Source organism: Narcine bancroftii, chromosome 3 (assembly GCF_036971445.1).
Source record: "Narcine bancroftii isolate sNarBan1 chromosome 3, sNarBan1.hap1, whole genome shotgun sequence".
Classification (NCBI taxonomy): Eukaryota; Metazoa; Chordata; class Chondrichthyes; order Torpediniformes; family Narcinidae; genus Narcine; species Narcine bancroftii.
In genome coordinates, this window is record NC_091471.1 from 64,159,369 (window position 1) to 64,179,546 (window position 20,178).

General features: G+C 36.6%; 1 protein-coding gene across 3 annotated transcripts in view; it reads left to right on the forward strand.

Annotated features, from left to right (window-relative positions):
* LOC138757217 (myosin-IIIa) overlaps window positions 1–20,178 on the forward strand; it is a 171,964-nt gene that overhangs the window by 131,977 nt on the left and 19,809 nt on the right. For 2 of the 3 annotated variants that reach the window (XM_069924198.1, XM_069924199.1), the window contains exons 23-27: window positions 5,184–5,345; window positions 9,391–9,521; window positions 9,938–10,119; window positions 12,049–12,138; window positions 18,111–18,276. In XM_069924198.1, coding sequence (XP_069780299.1) covers window positions 5,184–5,345; window positions 9,391–9,521; window positions 9,938–10,119; window positions 12,049–12,138; window positions 18,111–18,276 — 731 coding nt within the window. Of the gene's footprint in view, window positions 1–5,183; window positions 5,346–9,390; window positions 9,522–9,937; window positions 10,120–12,048; window positions 12,139–18,110; window positions 18,277–20,178 lie in introns of those variants that run through there. The other variant, XM_069924200.1, reaches the window with a different exon arrangement.

Genomic DNA, 20,178 nt, shown 5'->3' on the forward strand with positions numbered 1-20,178 from the left:
AAGTAGATTATTGAAGTGTAACAAAAGAACAAGTTACATATATTGGCTGCTCAATAATAAATTCTAAAATTAGGAAATTCCAGTCCACCATTCCTTTTAGCTTTTTGAAGATGAGCTTTATTTAAGCAGGGATATTTTCATTGCCATATGTAGGAAGATATCATCAAATCTAATGAGTCAAAAAAGGATTTGGGAATGAAAATTGGTATAGATTGGAAAAGATACAAAAACTTGGGTAAAATGTTTATCTTAATAGAATTGATAAGACCAATCATGGAAATAGATAAAGGTGACCATCTTGATAGCAGTAATTTGACCTGATTAAATAAAGTAGAATTTTTTTCCTTGAGAAGATGTTTTTAACTCATTGTAATGCCAAGATAGGTAAATTGATCCTTCACAATCTTAAAAGGAAAATTAGAATATCTTGATAAAGAACCATTTAAAGGTAAAAGTTCACTTTTATGCAGATTCAACTTATACCCAGAAAACTGACTAATATGAGAAAGCAAAGCTAATATGCTTGGTAAATAAACATCTAGATTAAAGACAAAAAGCAAAAGATCATCTGCATATAAGGAAACTTTGTGTTCAATGCCATTCCTATGGATCCCTATAAAATCTCTACTTTCATGAAAAGCAACTGCTAGAGGTTCTAATACCAAGTCAAAAAATAATGGTCTTAAAGGACAACCTTGAAGACTGAAATGTTTTGATTGCTGTAAATTAGTAAGAATTGAGGCAGTAGGACATAAATATAATAATTCAATCCATTTATTAAAACATGGTCCAAAATTCAATTTTTCCAAAGTCGCAAATAGATAACCCCTTCCACCAGATCAAAAGTCTTCTCTGCATCCAAAGAGAGAACATATTCAGTGGCAGGAGTAGGATATAAATGTAAAGCATTCAATAAACGCTGTATATTAAAATAAGAATAACTTTTTTTTTTAATAAAACCGGTTTGATCTTCAGAAATGATTAATGGTAAAATATTCTCCAATCTATTGCCAATTAAGTAAAAAATAGGTCTATAAGACCTATTCAAATGGATTTTAACCTTTTTTCCCCCAAAGTAAGAGAAATACAAGCTTCATTAAAAGATGATAGAAGATTCCTTTGTTTAAATGAGTCATTAAGCACAAATCTTAGTTGGGACACAAGAAATTTGGAAAAGGATTTATAAAATTCCACGGGGTATCATCAGGTCCTGGAGATTTACCAGATTGTAAAGAGGAAATTGCATAAAGTATTTCCTCTTGAGATATGGGTGCCTCCAGACTCATATGTTTATCCTGAGAAAGTTTCGGCAAATTAAGGCAGTCCAGAAAATCTGACATTGAAGTACTATCATTATTAGATTCAGAAGTTTACTGTCTGGTATAGAATTCTGTAGATGTATCATAATTTTAGAATGATATGTGTACCATCTTCAACCAAATCTTATTAATTTGTCTCTTAGCAGCCATTCCTTTCAATTGGCTAGCTAAAAGCTTGCCAGATTTTCACTATGAATATACAACTGACTCTTACATCTCAAAAGTTGCTGTTCAATGTAGAAAGATCAAATTTAGTTTTAAGTTCAACTCTTCATTTGTATAAATAGGCATTTTTAACTTGTGCATACTGTAAATCAATTTGTTTAATCTGATTAAATTTATTTTTTCCTTATTCGTCTTCCTTATATTATTTGTATAAGAAATAATTTGTTTTCTCAGATATACTTTCATAGTAACCCAAACAATCAGGTTAGAAATTGTTGGAGATGAATTTGTAGTAAAGACAAAATGAATCTACTCTTCCATAAAGTTCAAAAAAATCTTTATCTGAGAGTAAGGTAGAATTAAAATGCCAGAGCTTCTTTGTAAAAGCAATGTCAGGAAAGTTCAAATACAAGATAACAGAAGCATGATAAGACATCACTATTCCTTGATATTCTCATGAATTGGTCGGTGAGGTCAATTGATTATCTATTAAAAAATAATCAATACAAGTATAGTTACAATGCACATTTAGAGGAAAAAAAGAATATTCTCTGCTGCTAGGATATAAAAAATACCAAACAGCTGAAATACCAAAATGTTTTTTAAAAAAGAGCGAATTATAGTTGTAGATTTACTTCGAGCAACAGGTTTAGAAGAAGTGATCTAGAACAGGATTTAGCCAACAATTAAAGTTTCCAACCCCTTAGAAATTCCAGTGAGTATGGACTTAAATCAGATAGGGCTGAAAAAAAATTTCAAAGATTACTTGCTTATCAGTGTTAAGGGCATATACATTAGCAAAAACAACCACTTTATTATGTTACCTGAAAGAATAATATAACTAACTTGATTGTTAAAGTGATTTATAAAAGAGCCTATCAATAGACAATAGGTGCTGGAGTAGGCCAATTGGCCCACCGAGCCAGCACCACCATTTATCGGATCATAGCTGATCTTTCTCTTTCAATAGCCAATCCCAGCTTTATCCCCATAACCCTTAACTCCCCTGCCCACAAGAGCCTTATCCAACTCCCTCTTAAATCTATCCAGTGGATCCAGTGAATTCACCCCCATTACCTTCTGTGGCAACCAGAGATCCACAACTCTCTGGGTAAAAAAAATTCTCCTCATATCAAAATTCATGATATAGGTTTCTTGAAGAAAAGCAATCTTTAGATGCCTAATATGAGCAAGGCATATGGCATTTAATTGGACCATTCATACCCTGAATATTCCACAATACAAGCCTAATTAGGCTTAATTAGTGTCTTAATTAATGTTAATTATTGCTATGAAAATGATCTAACTGAATCTGTCACCATTCCAAGATCTGTCATCTTGAAACCATGCTGTAACACAAAATATGTAAACTATGAAACAAATATAACCTTGCAAATCCAAAAAAAGCAATCAAAAACTTCTCCAGCCCAAGCTTCTCAACTCTGAAAGTTGCAAGACAAATTTGCAACCAGCTCTAAAATATACATTTTAACCTTTGCACTTCTATTGTAAATCTTAATATAGCTCCTTATATTAAAAAAAATTTTTTTGCAAACAAAGTATTTGATAGAAAGGGACTGTAACCAAAGTAAAAACTTCAGTTAGCTGTAAAGATAGACAATATATGTACATGCACAGTAGAAATATATCCTGTTCTCACTATCAGCAAAAATAAAAAATGCATATGCAGATGTGTTAACATCATCTAAACATTTAAACCTTAAACCTTCAGAATATGAAATCATTAGTAATTAGAAAAAACTCCTTAAACTATAAAAATCCACATTTAACTTTCCAAGCTCAGTAACATGAACACTAAAATATAGATCTGATTATTATAAAATTTTCCAAACCTAAAATAGATTAAGTGCATATATGTTATTTGACAGCTGACCACATTTTCCAGTGGTCATATAATAAACTCATTGTGCATATTTACTTTCCCACAGTCAAATACTGAACTACATACAGTATATCACTTGCAATATTAATAAATGAATAATCAAAATAGGTCAATACTGTCCACATTAGTAAAGTAATTTTAATAGAATCTATTTAAATTTTTTAACATCAAAGAAAAACAAAATAAACTAAATACACAAAATTAAAATTAAATACACATAATTATTAAGTCAATTAACCCTTCATTTAACACCAGAAAAGACCAGTCAGACTTCTCCCAAACAAAAAAAAAACCCATTCAAGATGAGAACAACTTCAGACACACTTGAAGTTGAGATGGAGTCAACTAAAACTTTACAAGCTTCATCCACTGAATTCAAAAATTTCTTCTGGGCATCTTCCAAGGTGATCTGCAGATGGGCTGGATACAACAAAAAAGGTCTAAATTCTTTATTATATAATTAAGTTATAAGATCTCTATATTCTTTCTGCATCTCCATAACTTCAAAGCAGAAATATTCAACGATACTAATTTATTGATCCTGATGGTTCAAATTTCTATTCCGATGAGCTTCACAAATAACACAATTCGTCTCTTGGTAGTAATGAAAACAAAAAAATTCCGAAAGTGAACGATGTTCCAAAGTTGGCTTGGGAACCAGAGACCAGTGTGCTCTGTTGAGTTTGGGCTTAGTAGCAAAAAACTTTCTTCCAAACACTTCCACAAGTAAAAAAATTAGTTAACTTTCCTTCCTCACTATCTTCCTTTAAGCCCAAGATCCGAACGTTTTGGCATAAGCCCCTGTTCACCAAAACAAACAACTTCGAGTCTAACTTGGAGTTTCTGGCAGACAATACTTCACATTGAGTTTCTAATTTATCTATGAAGTCATTAACACACCAAACCAACTTCCGCAGTTTCCAAGTGATCCACAATTGCTGAAATTGATTGTAGGAGTGTTTCAAGCTTAGAGTCAATTTCTCATTGGCTTTATTTCACTGCTGCAGTTATTTCTTGTGTTATCTATTGCCTGTGCTTGCTTTTTCAACATGTCTGAAACGAAGTCTGTGGTCAGAGGTGCTGTCTCCTCTTTACCACTTTTAGCAGTTTTTGCACCTCTGGTTGTCGTCATTTTTCAGAAGCAATGATGTTAAATATTGAAGGGACCAAGTTTAAGCCACTTTGGTTAAAGATTGAAGATGATTAAGTGGGAAATGTTTAAAATGGGTCCGAGCAGTCTCTAAGGAGCATAATGTTAATACCCCACTATTGACCCAGGTTCAAATCCAGCACTACCTGTAAGGAGTTTGTTCACTCTCCCAGCCTCCGATTGCTCCAGTTTCCACCAACCCTTCAAAACATACAGGTGTTGTAGGTTAATTGGGTGGCACAGCTCATGGGCTGGAAGGGCCTGGTTACCATGTTGTATGTCTAATTTTTTTTTATTTGAAAAAAAGGTTGTGGGCTGAAGGGCCTGTACTGTGCTGCAATGTTCTATGTCCTAAACAGAGCATGAGTTCTTCCACCTTTTCCCAAAATTTAGGATGGATGAAAAAATACTCGAGTGGAGCATAAATAACAGATTCAGTGGTTTGAGCAAGTGGTTTGTTGCTGTAACAATATTCTACATAAATGGTTCATTGTTTAGTCATACAAGGGACCTGTTAAAAGTTGGATCTTCTCTCTGCTCCTGCAAATAATTCTTGTTGATTTTTACTTTTATGTTAATAAAAATAATTGACTTGCGAAACTGTGTAATTAAATTGGCCAAATTTACCTCACTGTTTATTCCTCAGACTATAAAAGATTCCACTGTCAAAGCAAGTATAAAGTTTTGTTGGCCGAACTACAGCATCAACAACAGCTGGAATTGGAAAGGCAAATTGAAGAAAGGCGTCAGATTGAATTAGAGCAAGAAATGGAGAGAAAAAGGCTGGAAATGGAATGGAAAAATGAAAGTAGGTTTTGGGTGTATTTATTAGCAGTGTTACAATTTCCCAGTGTTGACCAATCAAGTTTTAACTATTCAGAGTAAAGAACATTATGGAGAGTATGTGGGGGGTTGGTAGCTGCATCAGAGGCTTAAGAATGAATTTCTGCAAAGGAGACAGAGGAGCACCCAGATTGTGCATGAGTCGACTGGGGAAAAAATCTTGCTTTGTAACTGATTACTCCATTTATTATTGATGGTTCCTTGGGAGAGTGCAGTCAGAGGCAATGGCTGCAGAACATTCTGAAAGTGTTCTCGAGAAGTTATTCCAAATCAATTCTGTTTATATACTTAATCAAAATTCACTAATGAATAAGAAAATAGTTTCTTTAGCCTTTGGGTTGGCAAAGCTTTCACCATCTGCTCCAGAGAAACTGAATAACACTAGTGTTAAGTTGAGTGGTCCAATAGTGCAGGTACCTCGGAACGCCAATGACCTGGGTTGATCCTGGCCTCTGGTACTGTCATTGTGGGATTTTTGCATTCTCTCCGTGACTGCTTGGGCTTCGACCGTATGTTCCTGTTTCCTCAGGCATTCCAAAAAAATGTGGGGTGGTAGGTTAATCGGGCACTGTAAATTGACACTCATGGGGAGATGAATGAAGCCTGGGACATTTGATAGAAAAGTGGGGAAAATCAAACGAGTTAGTGTATGGAAAAGTAAAATGGGTAGTTGACTGTTGGTGCAGATTCAGTGGGCTGAATTTGTCAGGAATAATAATTGTTGGAACAGCTATTATTTCTGTTAGCTTTGTAAAAGCAGTTTGAATTTCCTATCTTTAACATAAAAAATTAAAGAAAGAAAAATTAAGTGGGCATGAAATTCAATAATTGAATGCAGTAGAATTTTTCAGGTGATTTAATGTGGAAAAACATCTCCAGTTGTCACGTTCAAAGCTTTTCACAAACGCTTGGAATTCAAGGAATTTAAAAACTAGAATCTAGGGCAGAGAGGAGAGAGTTTGTAACTGAATTTGTAAATGACGCAGCCATTGCATTTTGTCTTGTCATGCCTGCGTGTACGTTACTTTGTTTGCCCAGATATCTATTAGCTGCCGGGAGTGGGTGGTATTCTGCTTCGCAAGATGGCATCAAGCTCACATCTTCGTCCAATGGAATCATTATTGGGGTTTGAGATCTGGCATCAACATGCCTTAACCTGTCTAGTTCATGACAAGCACATCATGTGGCTGCAGCATTGGCTTAACCTTGGTATTAATTTCTTTTTCTGTTGTCCTTCCTCAAAATCTGACACTTTATATCATTTACTTTGGGCACCAAATACCACTGAGCCTCTAGTACCTTTGCCCTAACCTGATTAACGACATTTCTTTTCTCCAGTTCCAGTAACTCTATTTGCCTTTTAAACTGTACTTCCTCCCTTCGTAGCTGCTCCTCCTGCAGCTCCTTTTCCATCCTCACCTGCTCCTGTTTCTGCTCCTCTTCGTCGCCGCTCCTGTTTCTGCTCCTCTTTGTAGCTGCTCCTGTGTTATCCTTACCTGCTCCTCCCACTTTTCTAAGTCCAGTTTAATTTGAAGCATTGTTTTTTCCTTTCAAAAGCCGCCATGGCTGCCTGAATCTTTACACGCATAGATGCTATACTTGAAGCTCAGGAGCCTAATCTAAAACTCCTCTTACTTCTCCTGATTCCAGCATTTGACACACCATCCTTGGGTCCTATTTCTTCCTGTAAGTCAGATATCACCTTCACATCTGACTGTCTCCATTTTGAATTGCCCATCCTCCTCACCACCATCTTGTGGCTCAGCTTCAGCCATTACCTTGTGGCTGATCTTAGTTTCTATTAATTTTTTTTTTCGCAGTACTTCTGTGGGATCTGCATCCCCAGCAGCTTCTACTTCTACCTTCTACTTTTCTATTTCCACTTTAGTCGTACTTGAAGAGTCATTCTGTTTCCACTTTCATCTAATTGTCACCTTTGCAATTCTCTTTAAGTTTGTGACCTTCATCTTCTTAACACGTAGCTCCTGAAGTGCAGAAGCTTCAGTGAGGGCTGCTATCTTGTCCATTCAGCCGACCATTGCATTCGTACTTCAAACATTCACAACAATAACTCCAAACCCAAAGCAGTCCTCAACAGACAAGCGGCAGTTTCTCCAAACTGTGTTCTAACCCAGAATCAGAATCAGGAAGTATTGTTATCAACAAGTTAAGAATGTTGATGTTTGTGGCAGAATCATAGTGCAAACTCACAAATTATAACAATCTTGCGACATTACTATAAAATAAAACAAAATAACAATAATAGCACACGAAAAGTAAGGCAGTGTCTTTGATTCATTGATTATTCAAGAATCTGATGGCAGTGGGGAAGAAGCTGTTCTTGTGCCGCTGAGTGCTGGTCTTTAGGTTCCTGAACAATTCCCTGATGGTAGCATAGTGATGGCCTGGGAGGTGGGGGTCTTTGAGGATAGAGGCTGCTTTTTTTAGGGCACTGCCTCATGTAGATATCCTTGATGGAGTGAAGTCTGGTGTCTATGATGTCAACAGGCCGAATTAACAGCACTCTGGAGTTTATTCTTGTCCTGAGAGTTGGAGCCTCCATACCAGGCAGTGATGTAACCAGCCAGAATAAATACACAGAAAGAATCCTTTAGTAAGGCTTACTGCTACTTCAGTGGCCTTGGTAATGCTGTTGATGATCGTGCCTCCTTGTTCGAAATGTTCCAAACAGAGCCCAATTGATCTGAATTCCAAATCCACGTTCCAACTTTCTATTGTCTTAAATTTCCTCTTTTATTTACTAACAAATCAATAACTCTACTTTTATTGACTAAATGTTGCAACTATCTTCCTTTATATTCTCCTGGAGAGACTAGAATGATGTGGTTATTTATGACTCGTTCAAACGAGATCCATACCAAAGTTGAATTGAGCTTTCCAAGGTTTATTAAACCTTATATGAATTATGACATTACTACAAATTTGTTACATGATTAAATGATGCTTAAAATGATGCTTAAAACTGTAAATAAAGGGTTTCAGACCATTTCAAGCCCCTCCGTTTTCGCAGTACAAAAACCTGAACTGCTTATCTGATTTCTAGCAAGAACTCTATGATCAAGAAATTTGTCAACAAAAAAACTACTTATAGAAAAATGCAAGCATGTAACTCATTTTAGTCTTTACACCAGGGCTAATTATGGCCATAACAAACTATCTCACTGAGCAACCAATATTTTAAGAATGTAATAGTTCAGCAGGACCGTATACACATGATAGCAGTTTAATTGTTAGAATGAAATTGAACTCAATATTAGCAAAACCAAGGAGATGATTGTGGACTTCAGGAGGAAGTCAAGAGAACACGAACCAGTCCTCATCAAGGGGTCAGGAGAGGGGAGAGGGACAGGAAATTCAAATTCCTGGTGTCAACATCTCTGAGTTTCTGTCCTGGAACCTCCATGTCAAAGCAATCATAAAGAAGGCTTCCCAGCAGCTATACTTTGTGAGGAGTTTGAGGAGATTTGGTAGGTCACTGAAGGCTCAAACCTCTGTATGTGTACCGTGAAGAGTATTCTGACTGGTTGCATCACTCCCTGGTATGGAGGTGCCAACTCTCAGGACAAGAAAAAACTCCATAGTGTTGTTAACTCAGCCTGCGACATCACGGGCACCAGACTTCACTCCATCAAGGACATCTACAAGAGGCAGTGTTTTAAGAAAGCAGCCTCTATCCTCAAGGCTGCCGACCACTGGGAAAAAAAGTACAGGAGCCTGAAGATGAACACTCAGTGGCACAAGGACAGCTTCTTCCCCTCTGCCATCAGATTTCTAAATGAACAATGAACCACTTACTTTGTCTTTTTCTTTTCCTTGCGCTATTTTTATTTATTTTGTAAGGTGGTTTATATAAATGTTTGCACTGATATGCTGCCACAAAACAATAAATTTCATGACATGTTCATTACAATAAATATAAACATTGAAAAATCAGTAAGCAGATTCATTTTTTAAAAATCAGATTGCTAATCAAAAGTTGTGCTGTGCAGGGCCAGTGACACCACCTGTTCCACTTCCAAGGAAAAAGAAGCCACTCCCTCGACCTCGTTCGGTTGCTGTAGATAAATTTCACAAAGCTGTCCAGCCTCCTGTTCCAAAACCCCGGAGTAAATTAACAGAGGTATGTTTTTCTACTTTGAATTCCCAACCATTTTCTCAATTTCATTATCTAAAGCAAGTTGTATGTTTATTGTGTGAGTTCTCCATTTGTGACAAATATTTCTATTAAATAAAGAACTAGTCAGATTTTAATTGTGGAAAGTGAAACACAAAAGTCTCTAGACACTGATTTTCAACTACATTGCATTGGGCGCAGTGATAGTATCTTCCATTGTTTAATAATTTGCTGGGAGATCTGACTGATTTAGGGCTCAAGCCCAAAACATTGGTGATGTATCTTCACCTTTGCTACATAAAGGCACTGTTTGACCTGCTGAGTTTCTCCAGCATTGGTGTGTTTTTTCACTTGACCACGGTGTCAACAGAATCCTTATGACTGATTTAAGGTGTCTACTATAAACAAAGCCTTTGTTTTAGGCAACTCCCTTTGATAATTCTCGGGAACACATGAGCACCACGTGGCTTCAGGGGCAGGCGGAGAAGGAGCAGCGAATTAACAAGAAAAGGGCTACAATTCGATGGTTCAAAGAAACTCAGGCTCGAAAAGTAGTTCAAAATGGCACATTCCCCTGTTGGTTTCATGGGATGATTACAAGACGGTGAGTATAGTTTAAGCTAATTTGGGTGGGAACCATCCTGTAAGATTATAATTACAATACAAGCAACCCCTCCATTGAGGGGGTAAGGGGGAAGATTATCTGTATTGAAATTTTCCACCATCTAGTGCTATGTCATTTTCATAGGCATCAAGAAAAGAGAGTTGGTGGGAAAACCCTTTTCTCCAAATTTTATTCAAATATCTCAAACATCTGCGAATTCTGTAAGGATGAATTTCCATTTCCTGGAAGTCCATAATGCGGAGTCACTCATACCTGAGTCCATGTCAATTATTGAAAAATGTGGCATTCTGTGATTTTTAGTGACATAACATTTGTTCAGATATTCGATTCTGTTTGAAGATGCCAATAACATTGAACTAGTCAGTTGTTGTTGTTTGAGTTCCACTGCAGTTCATGAGGCCCAAGGCAAAAGAGACCTAATTGGATGGACTTGAGCGAGATTTCTTGTACCAGCGATGTTGAAGTAGCATTCAACTGCCACTTGAAGACTTCCGTTTCTGAAACTGGCTGTGAACATGCTGCTGAGATCTAAGGAAGGGCTTGATGTGTGTTCCATGTCATTGTGCATGTCCTATATATTATATGTCAGGCACATGGGGACATAGAATGCCAATCACATATTTGCAGTGTGCCAAGTTCCCCAGTTTCCCATGACTTTATTTTTCATTGAAGTTGAAATATGCAATTGTCTTGGGTAAACTTATACCTCTCATTTTGTTCATTTTAGATTGGTCACAGTGTTTGAGCTACCGAAAGAAATAGACACACACACCAAGAGCAAGCAGTTCAGTTTATACAAATGTTTATTACAAATTCAAAAGCTGATTTCACAGTACAATATGCAAGCCCTTCCCAACTATACTTATCAATGCTTGGACTGGTCCCAACTGCCGAAGCGAGGCAACGACTGCACACTTGTAGTAGGTTGACAGGGCGCCGGTAGCAGATTCTCCACCTCCCCTGACCGGGACGTTGCTCGGACTCTGGCTGTTCTTCCTTTTTGACAAGGGATGTTCCCACCTCTCAGAGAGTCTAAACTTCAGCAGCAGGACCACAGCCTTGTATACCCCAAAAACAATTAATCATGCGCCTACTCCTTCTAACATTTGTCAGTCAAAATCAAAACTGAACATACTATTCTACAATTTAGAAGATTAATTATTATTGAACCAGGATGTTATGATTTCCTGGTTTATCTTGTAGTTACAAAGACTTATTAAAACTTCTCGAGCAAGACAGGTTGTGACCAATTCGTCAATTTCAGAGTGTTGCATTTGACAACTGCTTTCCCTGGGCCTCACAGTGGAATTCCATTTCAAAGTGTATCTTCAGATAAATCCCCATGGCTGAATTTAATTACATCTGCTAGTTCTGAAAGTAAGGTGAACTGAGTGTGGACCCAGTGTCATCAGTTCCACATAAGCAAAAAGCATCTGGGCACATGGTTTTAATCCTCCATTACAGCAATGCAAAAAAAAAAAAAATCATTATGCAATCCAATATATATGTAAATATAATTAAAACAGCCCAGGGGAATAAACCCATGTTGCATGTATCATTTTCTGTTTCAACAAAATAAATAGAAACCCTGCCAGATATATAAAGGAACACAAGGCTAAAACAATTTTTGGTTTTGTAAGCATAACTTTTTGAGATATCCCATGCTATTGTGAAACATTTCATCACATAATTCATGTGAAACTTTGAAAGAAGGTGGTAATAGGATGACGCATTAAAGGGAAGTGCAGACCTAATGTGCGGCCAACTTTCTTCTAACCATGCTTAGTGCAAGGCTTTAGTGAAGTTGTAATGTCATTGTTATTTTTAATATCCTGACTGATTTTGAATGTTTCTTATTTGATCATGAATATATGCCACAATAATGTATTTTTATACCTTGAATTGCAGTGAAAGTGAAAATCTATTAGAAAACCAACCTTTGGGTTGCTTCCTGATACGTGTCAGTGAAAGCAGGGAAGGGTACACATTGACTTTCAGGTATGACTTTCCTGTAATTTAAAATCATTAGCTTTGCCTGAAAACACCCCATTCCAAAGATTTACCACTGGATAACTCTTAATCGAGCATATCTTTCAAATAATGGTCTCTCTCCCTCCCTTGTACATCTCTTGCACTTGTATTTTGCTCTCTCTTGCCCACCTTGTATTTCTTCCTTTCTCCAGTTTGCATTGTGCACTCCTTTCCCCAGTCCCCTAGCTGCTCTGGCTGTGCTCCTTTCATAGGTTTATGGCTGTCACCAAATCTCGTGTTCCTTTCAATATGCACCAATCCAACCTGTAATGAGGTTTGCTCAGAATCTCCTTTGTTACCTGTCCTGTTCACATTTTTCATTGAGCAACACCAATGCCAGCTAGAGTGATTGGTACTAGATCTAATTAATCATCTTCTTCATAGCTTTTAATGCAATCAACAAACTCTTTTCCCTATCAAACCTGTGCACTGCATTTGTAAGGCATGTGGAGAGGGTGGTGGAAATTGAGAGCTTTCTGGGTGACAAAAAAAACGCTATCAGCTTTTCAAACTTGTTTGCTGTAAGTTGAAGGGGAGGGTGGAAGCGTGATGTGTCTGTGGGTGGATTAAGGAAAAGCTTTAAAGCTTTCACTTGCATAAAATGAGGTTTGTTTCTTTGTTTTTAATTTACCAAATTTTGAAAATATTTCCAAGGTTGGTAAGGTGAGTAATAAATCTGTTGTTTAAAATAAAATAAATCCACATAACATGGTAGAAAATCTGATTTTAGTGGGGTTTTTTTTATTTTGCCAATCTGATGTCAATTTTAATTTTCCTAATTGCAGCTTTGTAAGGAGTCAGAGTTAATTTAACCACATGGATATGGAGAAGTGAATTTAAAAAAATGTTTTATCTAATGCTCCACACAATTGTATTTCCAAGTTCTTGGAGGAGTCACTGCCCTGCTAATGAGTAGTTAAGATCATGGACACATAATTTCCAACAATCTGGTACTAAATTGTTTTCACTATTATCCCTATAAGAGGTGATTTTTTTAAAAAAACTTTGTCCACATCAATCACTCACCACTTACAGAGTACTGCAGTACAGAAAGCTTCTCAGCCTATTATAAACATGGGGTACTTTTTTGAAAGAGCTATCCATTTAGTCCTGTTCCTTTTTCCCCATGACCTAGCAAATTTTCCCTTCAATTTATTCATATAATTTGCCTTTAATTCTTGCTGGGTTTTTTTTGTTGAGACACATTTTCATAGCGCCATTTCTTTTTGATTCTAATGACCTTTATAAAGGAGTTGGCCAGTTGTCATTTTCCCTTTACTTTAGAATCATCTGGCACTCCTCCCTTGTATCAGGATTGAAAGACTGTGCTTAAATTTTCCTTTATCTCTTGAGTGGATTTTTTAAGTTGAAGCCCTGCCTCCTATTACACTTTAATTTTTGCCTACCGATTTTTTTTTTCTTTTTAATCTATTTTTATTGTTTAACATTAAATACATATTAAATGATGATTACACAAGCAAATACATGCCAAAGGAAGGGGAAAAAAAATCATACAATGTGCATATCTACATTAATAACTCAATCTAGTAATAAACATAATGAATGGAACCATTATGGCCGTCACCAAATCTCGTGTTCCTTTCAATATGCACCAATCCAACCCATTATTAGACCGTTATATTAAAATAATAAGGATTTCTAGAAAAAAACAGAAGGACTAAAATAATTTAATCCCCTCCCTCTCTCTAATCAAGGTTACTTTTTTTTGGAGAAGAAAAAGAAATCAATAATGATGAGGTGGCACCCAGAGAAAAGAAAGAATTGCCGGTGTATATAATACTTATTGACTCTTCCAATATTTTTTTTTAATTCTAAGAATGGACCCCATAATTTCAATTAAAACTTTTTTTTTGGATGCTTTATTTATAAATTTTAAACCACAATAAAATTACATTAAATTGTAAACTACTTTTGTAAAAAATTATTATTATTTGAAGTAATATACTCCCATCCCCTTCAACCCACCCTCCCAGAAAAAACAGCAGAATGCCAAGAAATAAAGAGTTTGTACGGAAAAATCTATTGGAGGTTACCAAGAAGTGAGGTCTTCAGAGATTCACTCATATGTGCAAACCAAAATTTTGGAAATATGGACTCCATATTTTCAAAAAAAATGTTTTTATCTTGCAAATTATAAGCAATTTTCCATAATTGTATACAATTACAAAATTCTGCATGCCATCTTTCCGTGCCTAAATCTATTTCTGACTTCCATGATATTGCTATACATTTCTTAGCAATTGCTAAAGCAATTAACACAAATTCAGTTTGATAAATATTTAAATTTAATTTTGGCCTTGTAACCTTAATATCACTCCGTAAAAAGAACATCAGGTCCTATGGGAATTTGACCCCTACAATTCATCCTAAAAAATTACCTACTCAACAAGTATATATTTGATTGAAACTTTCTATCTTTAATATTATATCTGATTTTCTCTAAACTTAAATAGGACATTATATCATATAGCCACTGTATATGAGTAGAGGATGCAACTTCTTTCCATTTCAATAAAATAGCTCATCTGGCTGCCAATATAGTAAAATCTAAGACCTTTTTTTGTGATGCTGATAGAGGTTCATCTGAGAAAAACCAAACTGAGCAATTAATGGACAGGTTTCCAAGTTAATCATGAAAATTGTTGATTGAGTTTGAAAAATCTCTTTCCAGAATCTCTATATTTGGGCATTGCCAGAACATAGGAATTAGAGAGGCTTCAAAAATTTTACATTTCTCACAAGAAGGATCAAGAGTCCAAATTTAGATAACTATCTATTTCATCGATCTTTGGTAGATGTAGGCTTCAAGGAATGGCACAGAAAAGGTATTCAAAGTTTCAAAGATCTTTTTATTCAAAATAATTTAGCTTCTTTTGAACAATTGTTAGCCAAATTTAATCTTTGCAATAGCCACTTTTTTTAGATATTTACAAATTAGGCATTTTGTTCAGTCCAAGTTTTCTGCAAAATTCTAATACTAAGATCCTTGATCTGCTTTTTAACATACAATTTTATTTTCATGGTTGATTAATAAATAGCATGTATTTATAATAATTTACTGGACTTAAATTCAGTCCCAATGGCTAGGATCAGAAGAGATTTGGAAAGAGACTTGATCTGAACTTTTTCAGATGAAGATTGGTGCTCTACTCTCAGTTTGAATAATGATTCCTCATTTTGTGCAAGATATTGCTTATTACAATTTAAGGTGGCGCCTACCAAATTTTCATACTTGTCCTTAAATTATTTCTGTTGTTCTTTTCTGAATTGACAGTATCTCCTTTCATGAAGATAGATGCAGAATCCTCAGAGTTTCTCGGCTGCTTTCCTTCCCCAAAAACAACATTTTGCTGTATGATCAATCCTCTTCCCTTTCTTTGGCTAGGTGTCTTGCTCGTTGTCTTGTAAACAATGAGTAAGAGACCTAGCCAATGTTAGTTGCTCATTAATACTCTTGGTCTAAAGCTCTCAGGTAATTTTCCAAAAACCCAGTGATATTGGGGGGGTTACATTTCAGATTTCCAGTTGCATAAAGTCTAAATATTCTTTTTACACCTGAACCTTCAATCTGATCATTTAGTTATTTTCTGTTCTTTTTAAAGTCTAGCAGATAGATGCTGGTTCATCAGATGTGAAAAATGTGAGCATTTATCACAGAAATCCAACAGTCATTGTGGTGAGGTTGACAGACCCTTTTCTAGACCACATTTTTATCGAAAAATGATCATATGAACACAATCTAGATAAAACATAAAGACATTGGTTGTGTCAAAATAAAAGTAAAAATGTTGGTTTGATTTGTCCTTTGGGACTTCCCCACAAGGTTTTGCAGCCACGCACAATATGCAGTGTAGTCACGGTTAAAACAGCAAAGAGTGGATGACATGAAGATGACAGCCATTTTACTAACTGAGACCTTCATATTTGAGCAACATCACATGGTAAAAATCTCAAAACATTTGGATTCCAAATATGTAGGCTAGTTGGTGTCTCACCTGAAAGAAATTCTGCAAATACAGAACAGTGCCAGGTCTACGTGTCAGTGTAAATTTTCCTTTCTCTGTTGAATCAGAGTTGAATATTGAATATGTTGCACAGGTTTTGACAAACGATTGTTGAAGATGTTATTTCCAGATGAAAGTGGATGGCACAGTGATTTGGTCAATGGAATCTCACCTCTGAAATAATGTTAGGCAGTTGTTTGTTCTAAACTACACTAATTGAGATTAGTTGACTAATTATTCGGAAGCCACAGAGTATCATAGGAATCTATGCAAATTGTCACGAGAGCTATAAAATATTTTTATGCCATTTTGGTCCTTCTGCGATTTCTTGCTCCCCCCCCTCCCCCCGCCCCTCTGTCACTGGACATCTCTGTCTCCATCTTAGGGGATGGGCTAGCCACCAACATCCACTTCAGTCCCATACAAGGACTCTATTCCATTCTCTCAGTTCCTCTTGTGTTTCTCTTCTATTTGCTCCAGTGATAAGATATTCTCAGCACTTATCTCGGAAACATCTTTATCTATGGCTTGCCCTCGACCAAGTGCACGTCTCATTTATTTCCCACACCACTTGTCTTGCTCCTTCTAAACAGCAAGAACAAAGTTCCTGTACCTTCCACGCCATCAGATTCTGCATTCAATGAATCATCTTTCACAGATCCTGCCAGCTTCAGCAAGATTTCATAACCAAACATGTGATCCCATCTTTTAGCATTCTGTAAGGATCACTTGCTTCACTAAACCCTGGTCCACTTTTCTGTCTCCAGACACCACCCCCGTCACGTGGCACTTTTTTGCCACAACCACAGGAAGCACCACACCTGGTTTTTGTTTTCCTTCTCACTTCGTGCCATCCACCACCACGGCTGTCTTTCCATGGAAAGCAACAATTCACTACCACTTAAGATTTTTGAACAACTTGTACCCATTCTCTCATCAAAATGATTTAGAAATGAGGCTTTGTATCTACATCTTGTGTTTCACTTAAAATGTGATCAAAACATGGAAGCACTCCAAGAAAAATAAGTGGTTAAAGAAGAGGGTTTAAAAAGAGGGATTGATCTGTAGAAATACATTTGACCATGGAGGAGGTATATAATGTAAAGAGGCATGGATGAGACAAATAGTCATGACCTTTTTTCCAGGGTAGGGAAAACTAAAATTGGAGGGCATTTATTTAAGGTAAGTGGGGGAGGGGATCTAAAATGACCTGAATGGCCCTTTTTTCCCACAATGTAAATAATAAGCTACCAGAGGAAGTGGTAGAGGCAAGTAGAATTATAAAGTTTAAAAGTCATTGAGACAGGATAGGAAAGATTTAGAGGGTTATGAGCCAAATTCAGGCAAGTGGATGAGCTTGGGTTGACAACCTGGTCAGCATGGACATCCTGGGCTCAAATGCCTATTTCCATTTCTAAGTTATATGGGGACTGCAAGTAATGATAAAGAAAAGGGAGGATACCTGATATTGAACCACCATGGTCAGGGAGTGATGTTGACATTGCAAAAATCACAGACCATACGCTGGAAACATACAAAGCTACATCCTCGCAATAGAGACATATAGGTTGAAAATAGGCTCTTCGGCCCAACTTGCTCACAGCAACTAAAATGTCCCACCCACACGAATCCCACCTTGCCTCTAAACCTATCCTATCTGCCTATCCATCCAAATGTTTCTTAAACGTTGCAATAGTATCTGCTTCAACAACTTCCTCTGGCAGCTTGTAATCTAGTTTAAGATTGTTACAACTTTAAGCTGACTACAAGTCTCAGTAAATTCACAATTCAAGAAATGAGGAAAGATGAGTAGTTCAGTTGTGTGATTGAATTATTTAAATCAAAACTGGAGCTCTTTGTAATAAATCTTCTGCTTCTTAAAAGTTTTTTTTTTCTTTCTCCCAAACACTCCAGAGGTGTAGATCGGTGCAGACACTATATGATTGAAATGCAGTCGAATGGAAAGTATGTGATACTGGGAGAAGATAGGGTCCATTCGTCATTACCAGACTTGGTAGAGTACTATAAAATTGTTGGGATTCAGCCATTCATGGAGGTCCTCACAGTACCTTGTGGACAGGTAAAAAAAAATGTTAGAATCTTAAGCATCTGGTGCAATTTTGTAAGTTTATGTGGTGACATAAGTATTTTAAGTTTTTTGTGGATTTCATGGATAGAGAACAATTAGGAAACATAGCAATGTTGTAATTATTTCATTGATGAGCTGATTGATTCTTGTTAGTATCTAACCAAATTCCACATAGAATATTAATTACAGTTTTCAGCAGATCTCTGTAACAAGGCTGGGACTGGAAACCTGTCCCTGTCAGATTTTAGCAAGGCCTTGTATTTGTGGGCTACGACATCAAAATAATCACTAACCTATCATTTGACAGCATGCTGCCTGCTTTCATAGGTTTCATACCACTTGCTTAAAAATCTTCCTTGCAAATGTTCTACATCACTATATATATAAAATTCATGCAAGCACATTAAAGATTGCAGTTGCTGGAATCTGAAGCCAAATGCAATCTGCTTAAGGAACATCAGGTCAAACAGTGTCAGTGGGAGGAAATGGTTGATGTTTGAAGTCAAAGCTCTTTATCAAGACTTCAAAAGCTTGAAATGTCGACCATTGCTTTTTTTTCTCTCACTGATGATGCTCCTCCTTCTGAGTTCCTCCAGCAGATTGCGTTTAGCATAAATTTCATCCATTTTAGGATTAAAGTCTGCTCTGTCTATACAGTTATGACACACAACTTCTTGATTTCCAATCACAATCCATTTTTAGTACAGTAAATAAAACTTACAATGCACTAGTGAAGCTTTCTACAAACCTTAAATTCAAAAATAATTGCTTAGTAATTGGACTGAATATATTTTCGGTATGTTAAAATATGGATACTTTTAACATAAACATTTCCTTGAAACAGTATTATTAATTTGGGGGTCCATCAGTTAAAGGCACACTGCCTGTGGCAGCCACACAGCAACACTATTTTGGCCACTGTGGAGGGAATAGTCTATAAAGGAGACAGCACCGAGATTCACTCAGAGGAACACTCCAGCTCAGCTCATTAAATGGCATGACTGTAAGAAGGCAGAAGACAGCTACAGTCACCTTCAGGGTTGAGAGTAAAACAAAGCTGAAAGAAATGTCATATTTTGTAAAAAATGTCAAAGTGATCTCTACATCACTGCTTCAACCTACAGAGTGAAGATCCTCCCAAAACATTGATCTTGTCACTCACATACCACCTTAAGCAATCCCTTATTAATCACAGAGCACTTATGGCATAGGGATTGCTTAAGGTGGAATGTGAGTTTAAGGAGGCAGTTTGAAAACCACTGGAATAGATAAATATCATAACAAGCCTAAAAGTTGATTGGAACAGGGATTAGTCTTTTATTCATGGTAGGTTGATGTACACAGCAGGAATTGAGGGGATTTAGTCCGTCATTCAGGCACCAACTCATTTACAAAGATGTTGCCAGGGAAATGTTAAATAGGTTTGGACTTTATTATCTGGATCAGAAAATAATGAGGGGAGATTTGATAGAGGTGTTTAAAATTGCAGGATATTGATAAAGTAAATGCAAGCAGACTTCTTCCTCACATGAAACGAGCAAGAGGGCGTGGTGAGATATTTGGTGAGATCTTAGGGGAATATTAGGGGGAATTTCTTCATATAGAGGGTGGTGAGAGTGTAGAACAAACTGCCAGCTGAAGTGATGAATGTGGGCTTGATTTTGACATTTAAGAAAAATTCAGATAGCTACATAGATGGGAGGGGTATGGAGAGCTATGGTCTGAGTGCAGGTTAATAGGATGAGCCGGAATAATAGTTTTGCATGGACTAAATGGGCCAAAGAGCCTGTTTTTGTGCTGGAGTGTTCTACTGTTCTACAGGTGGTTGTTTATTTAATGTGCTGATGTGCATTGTAGGGTGGAGAAGGTTTCATGGGTTGTATTGACAGATTT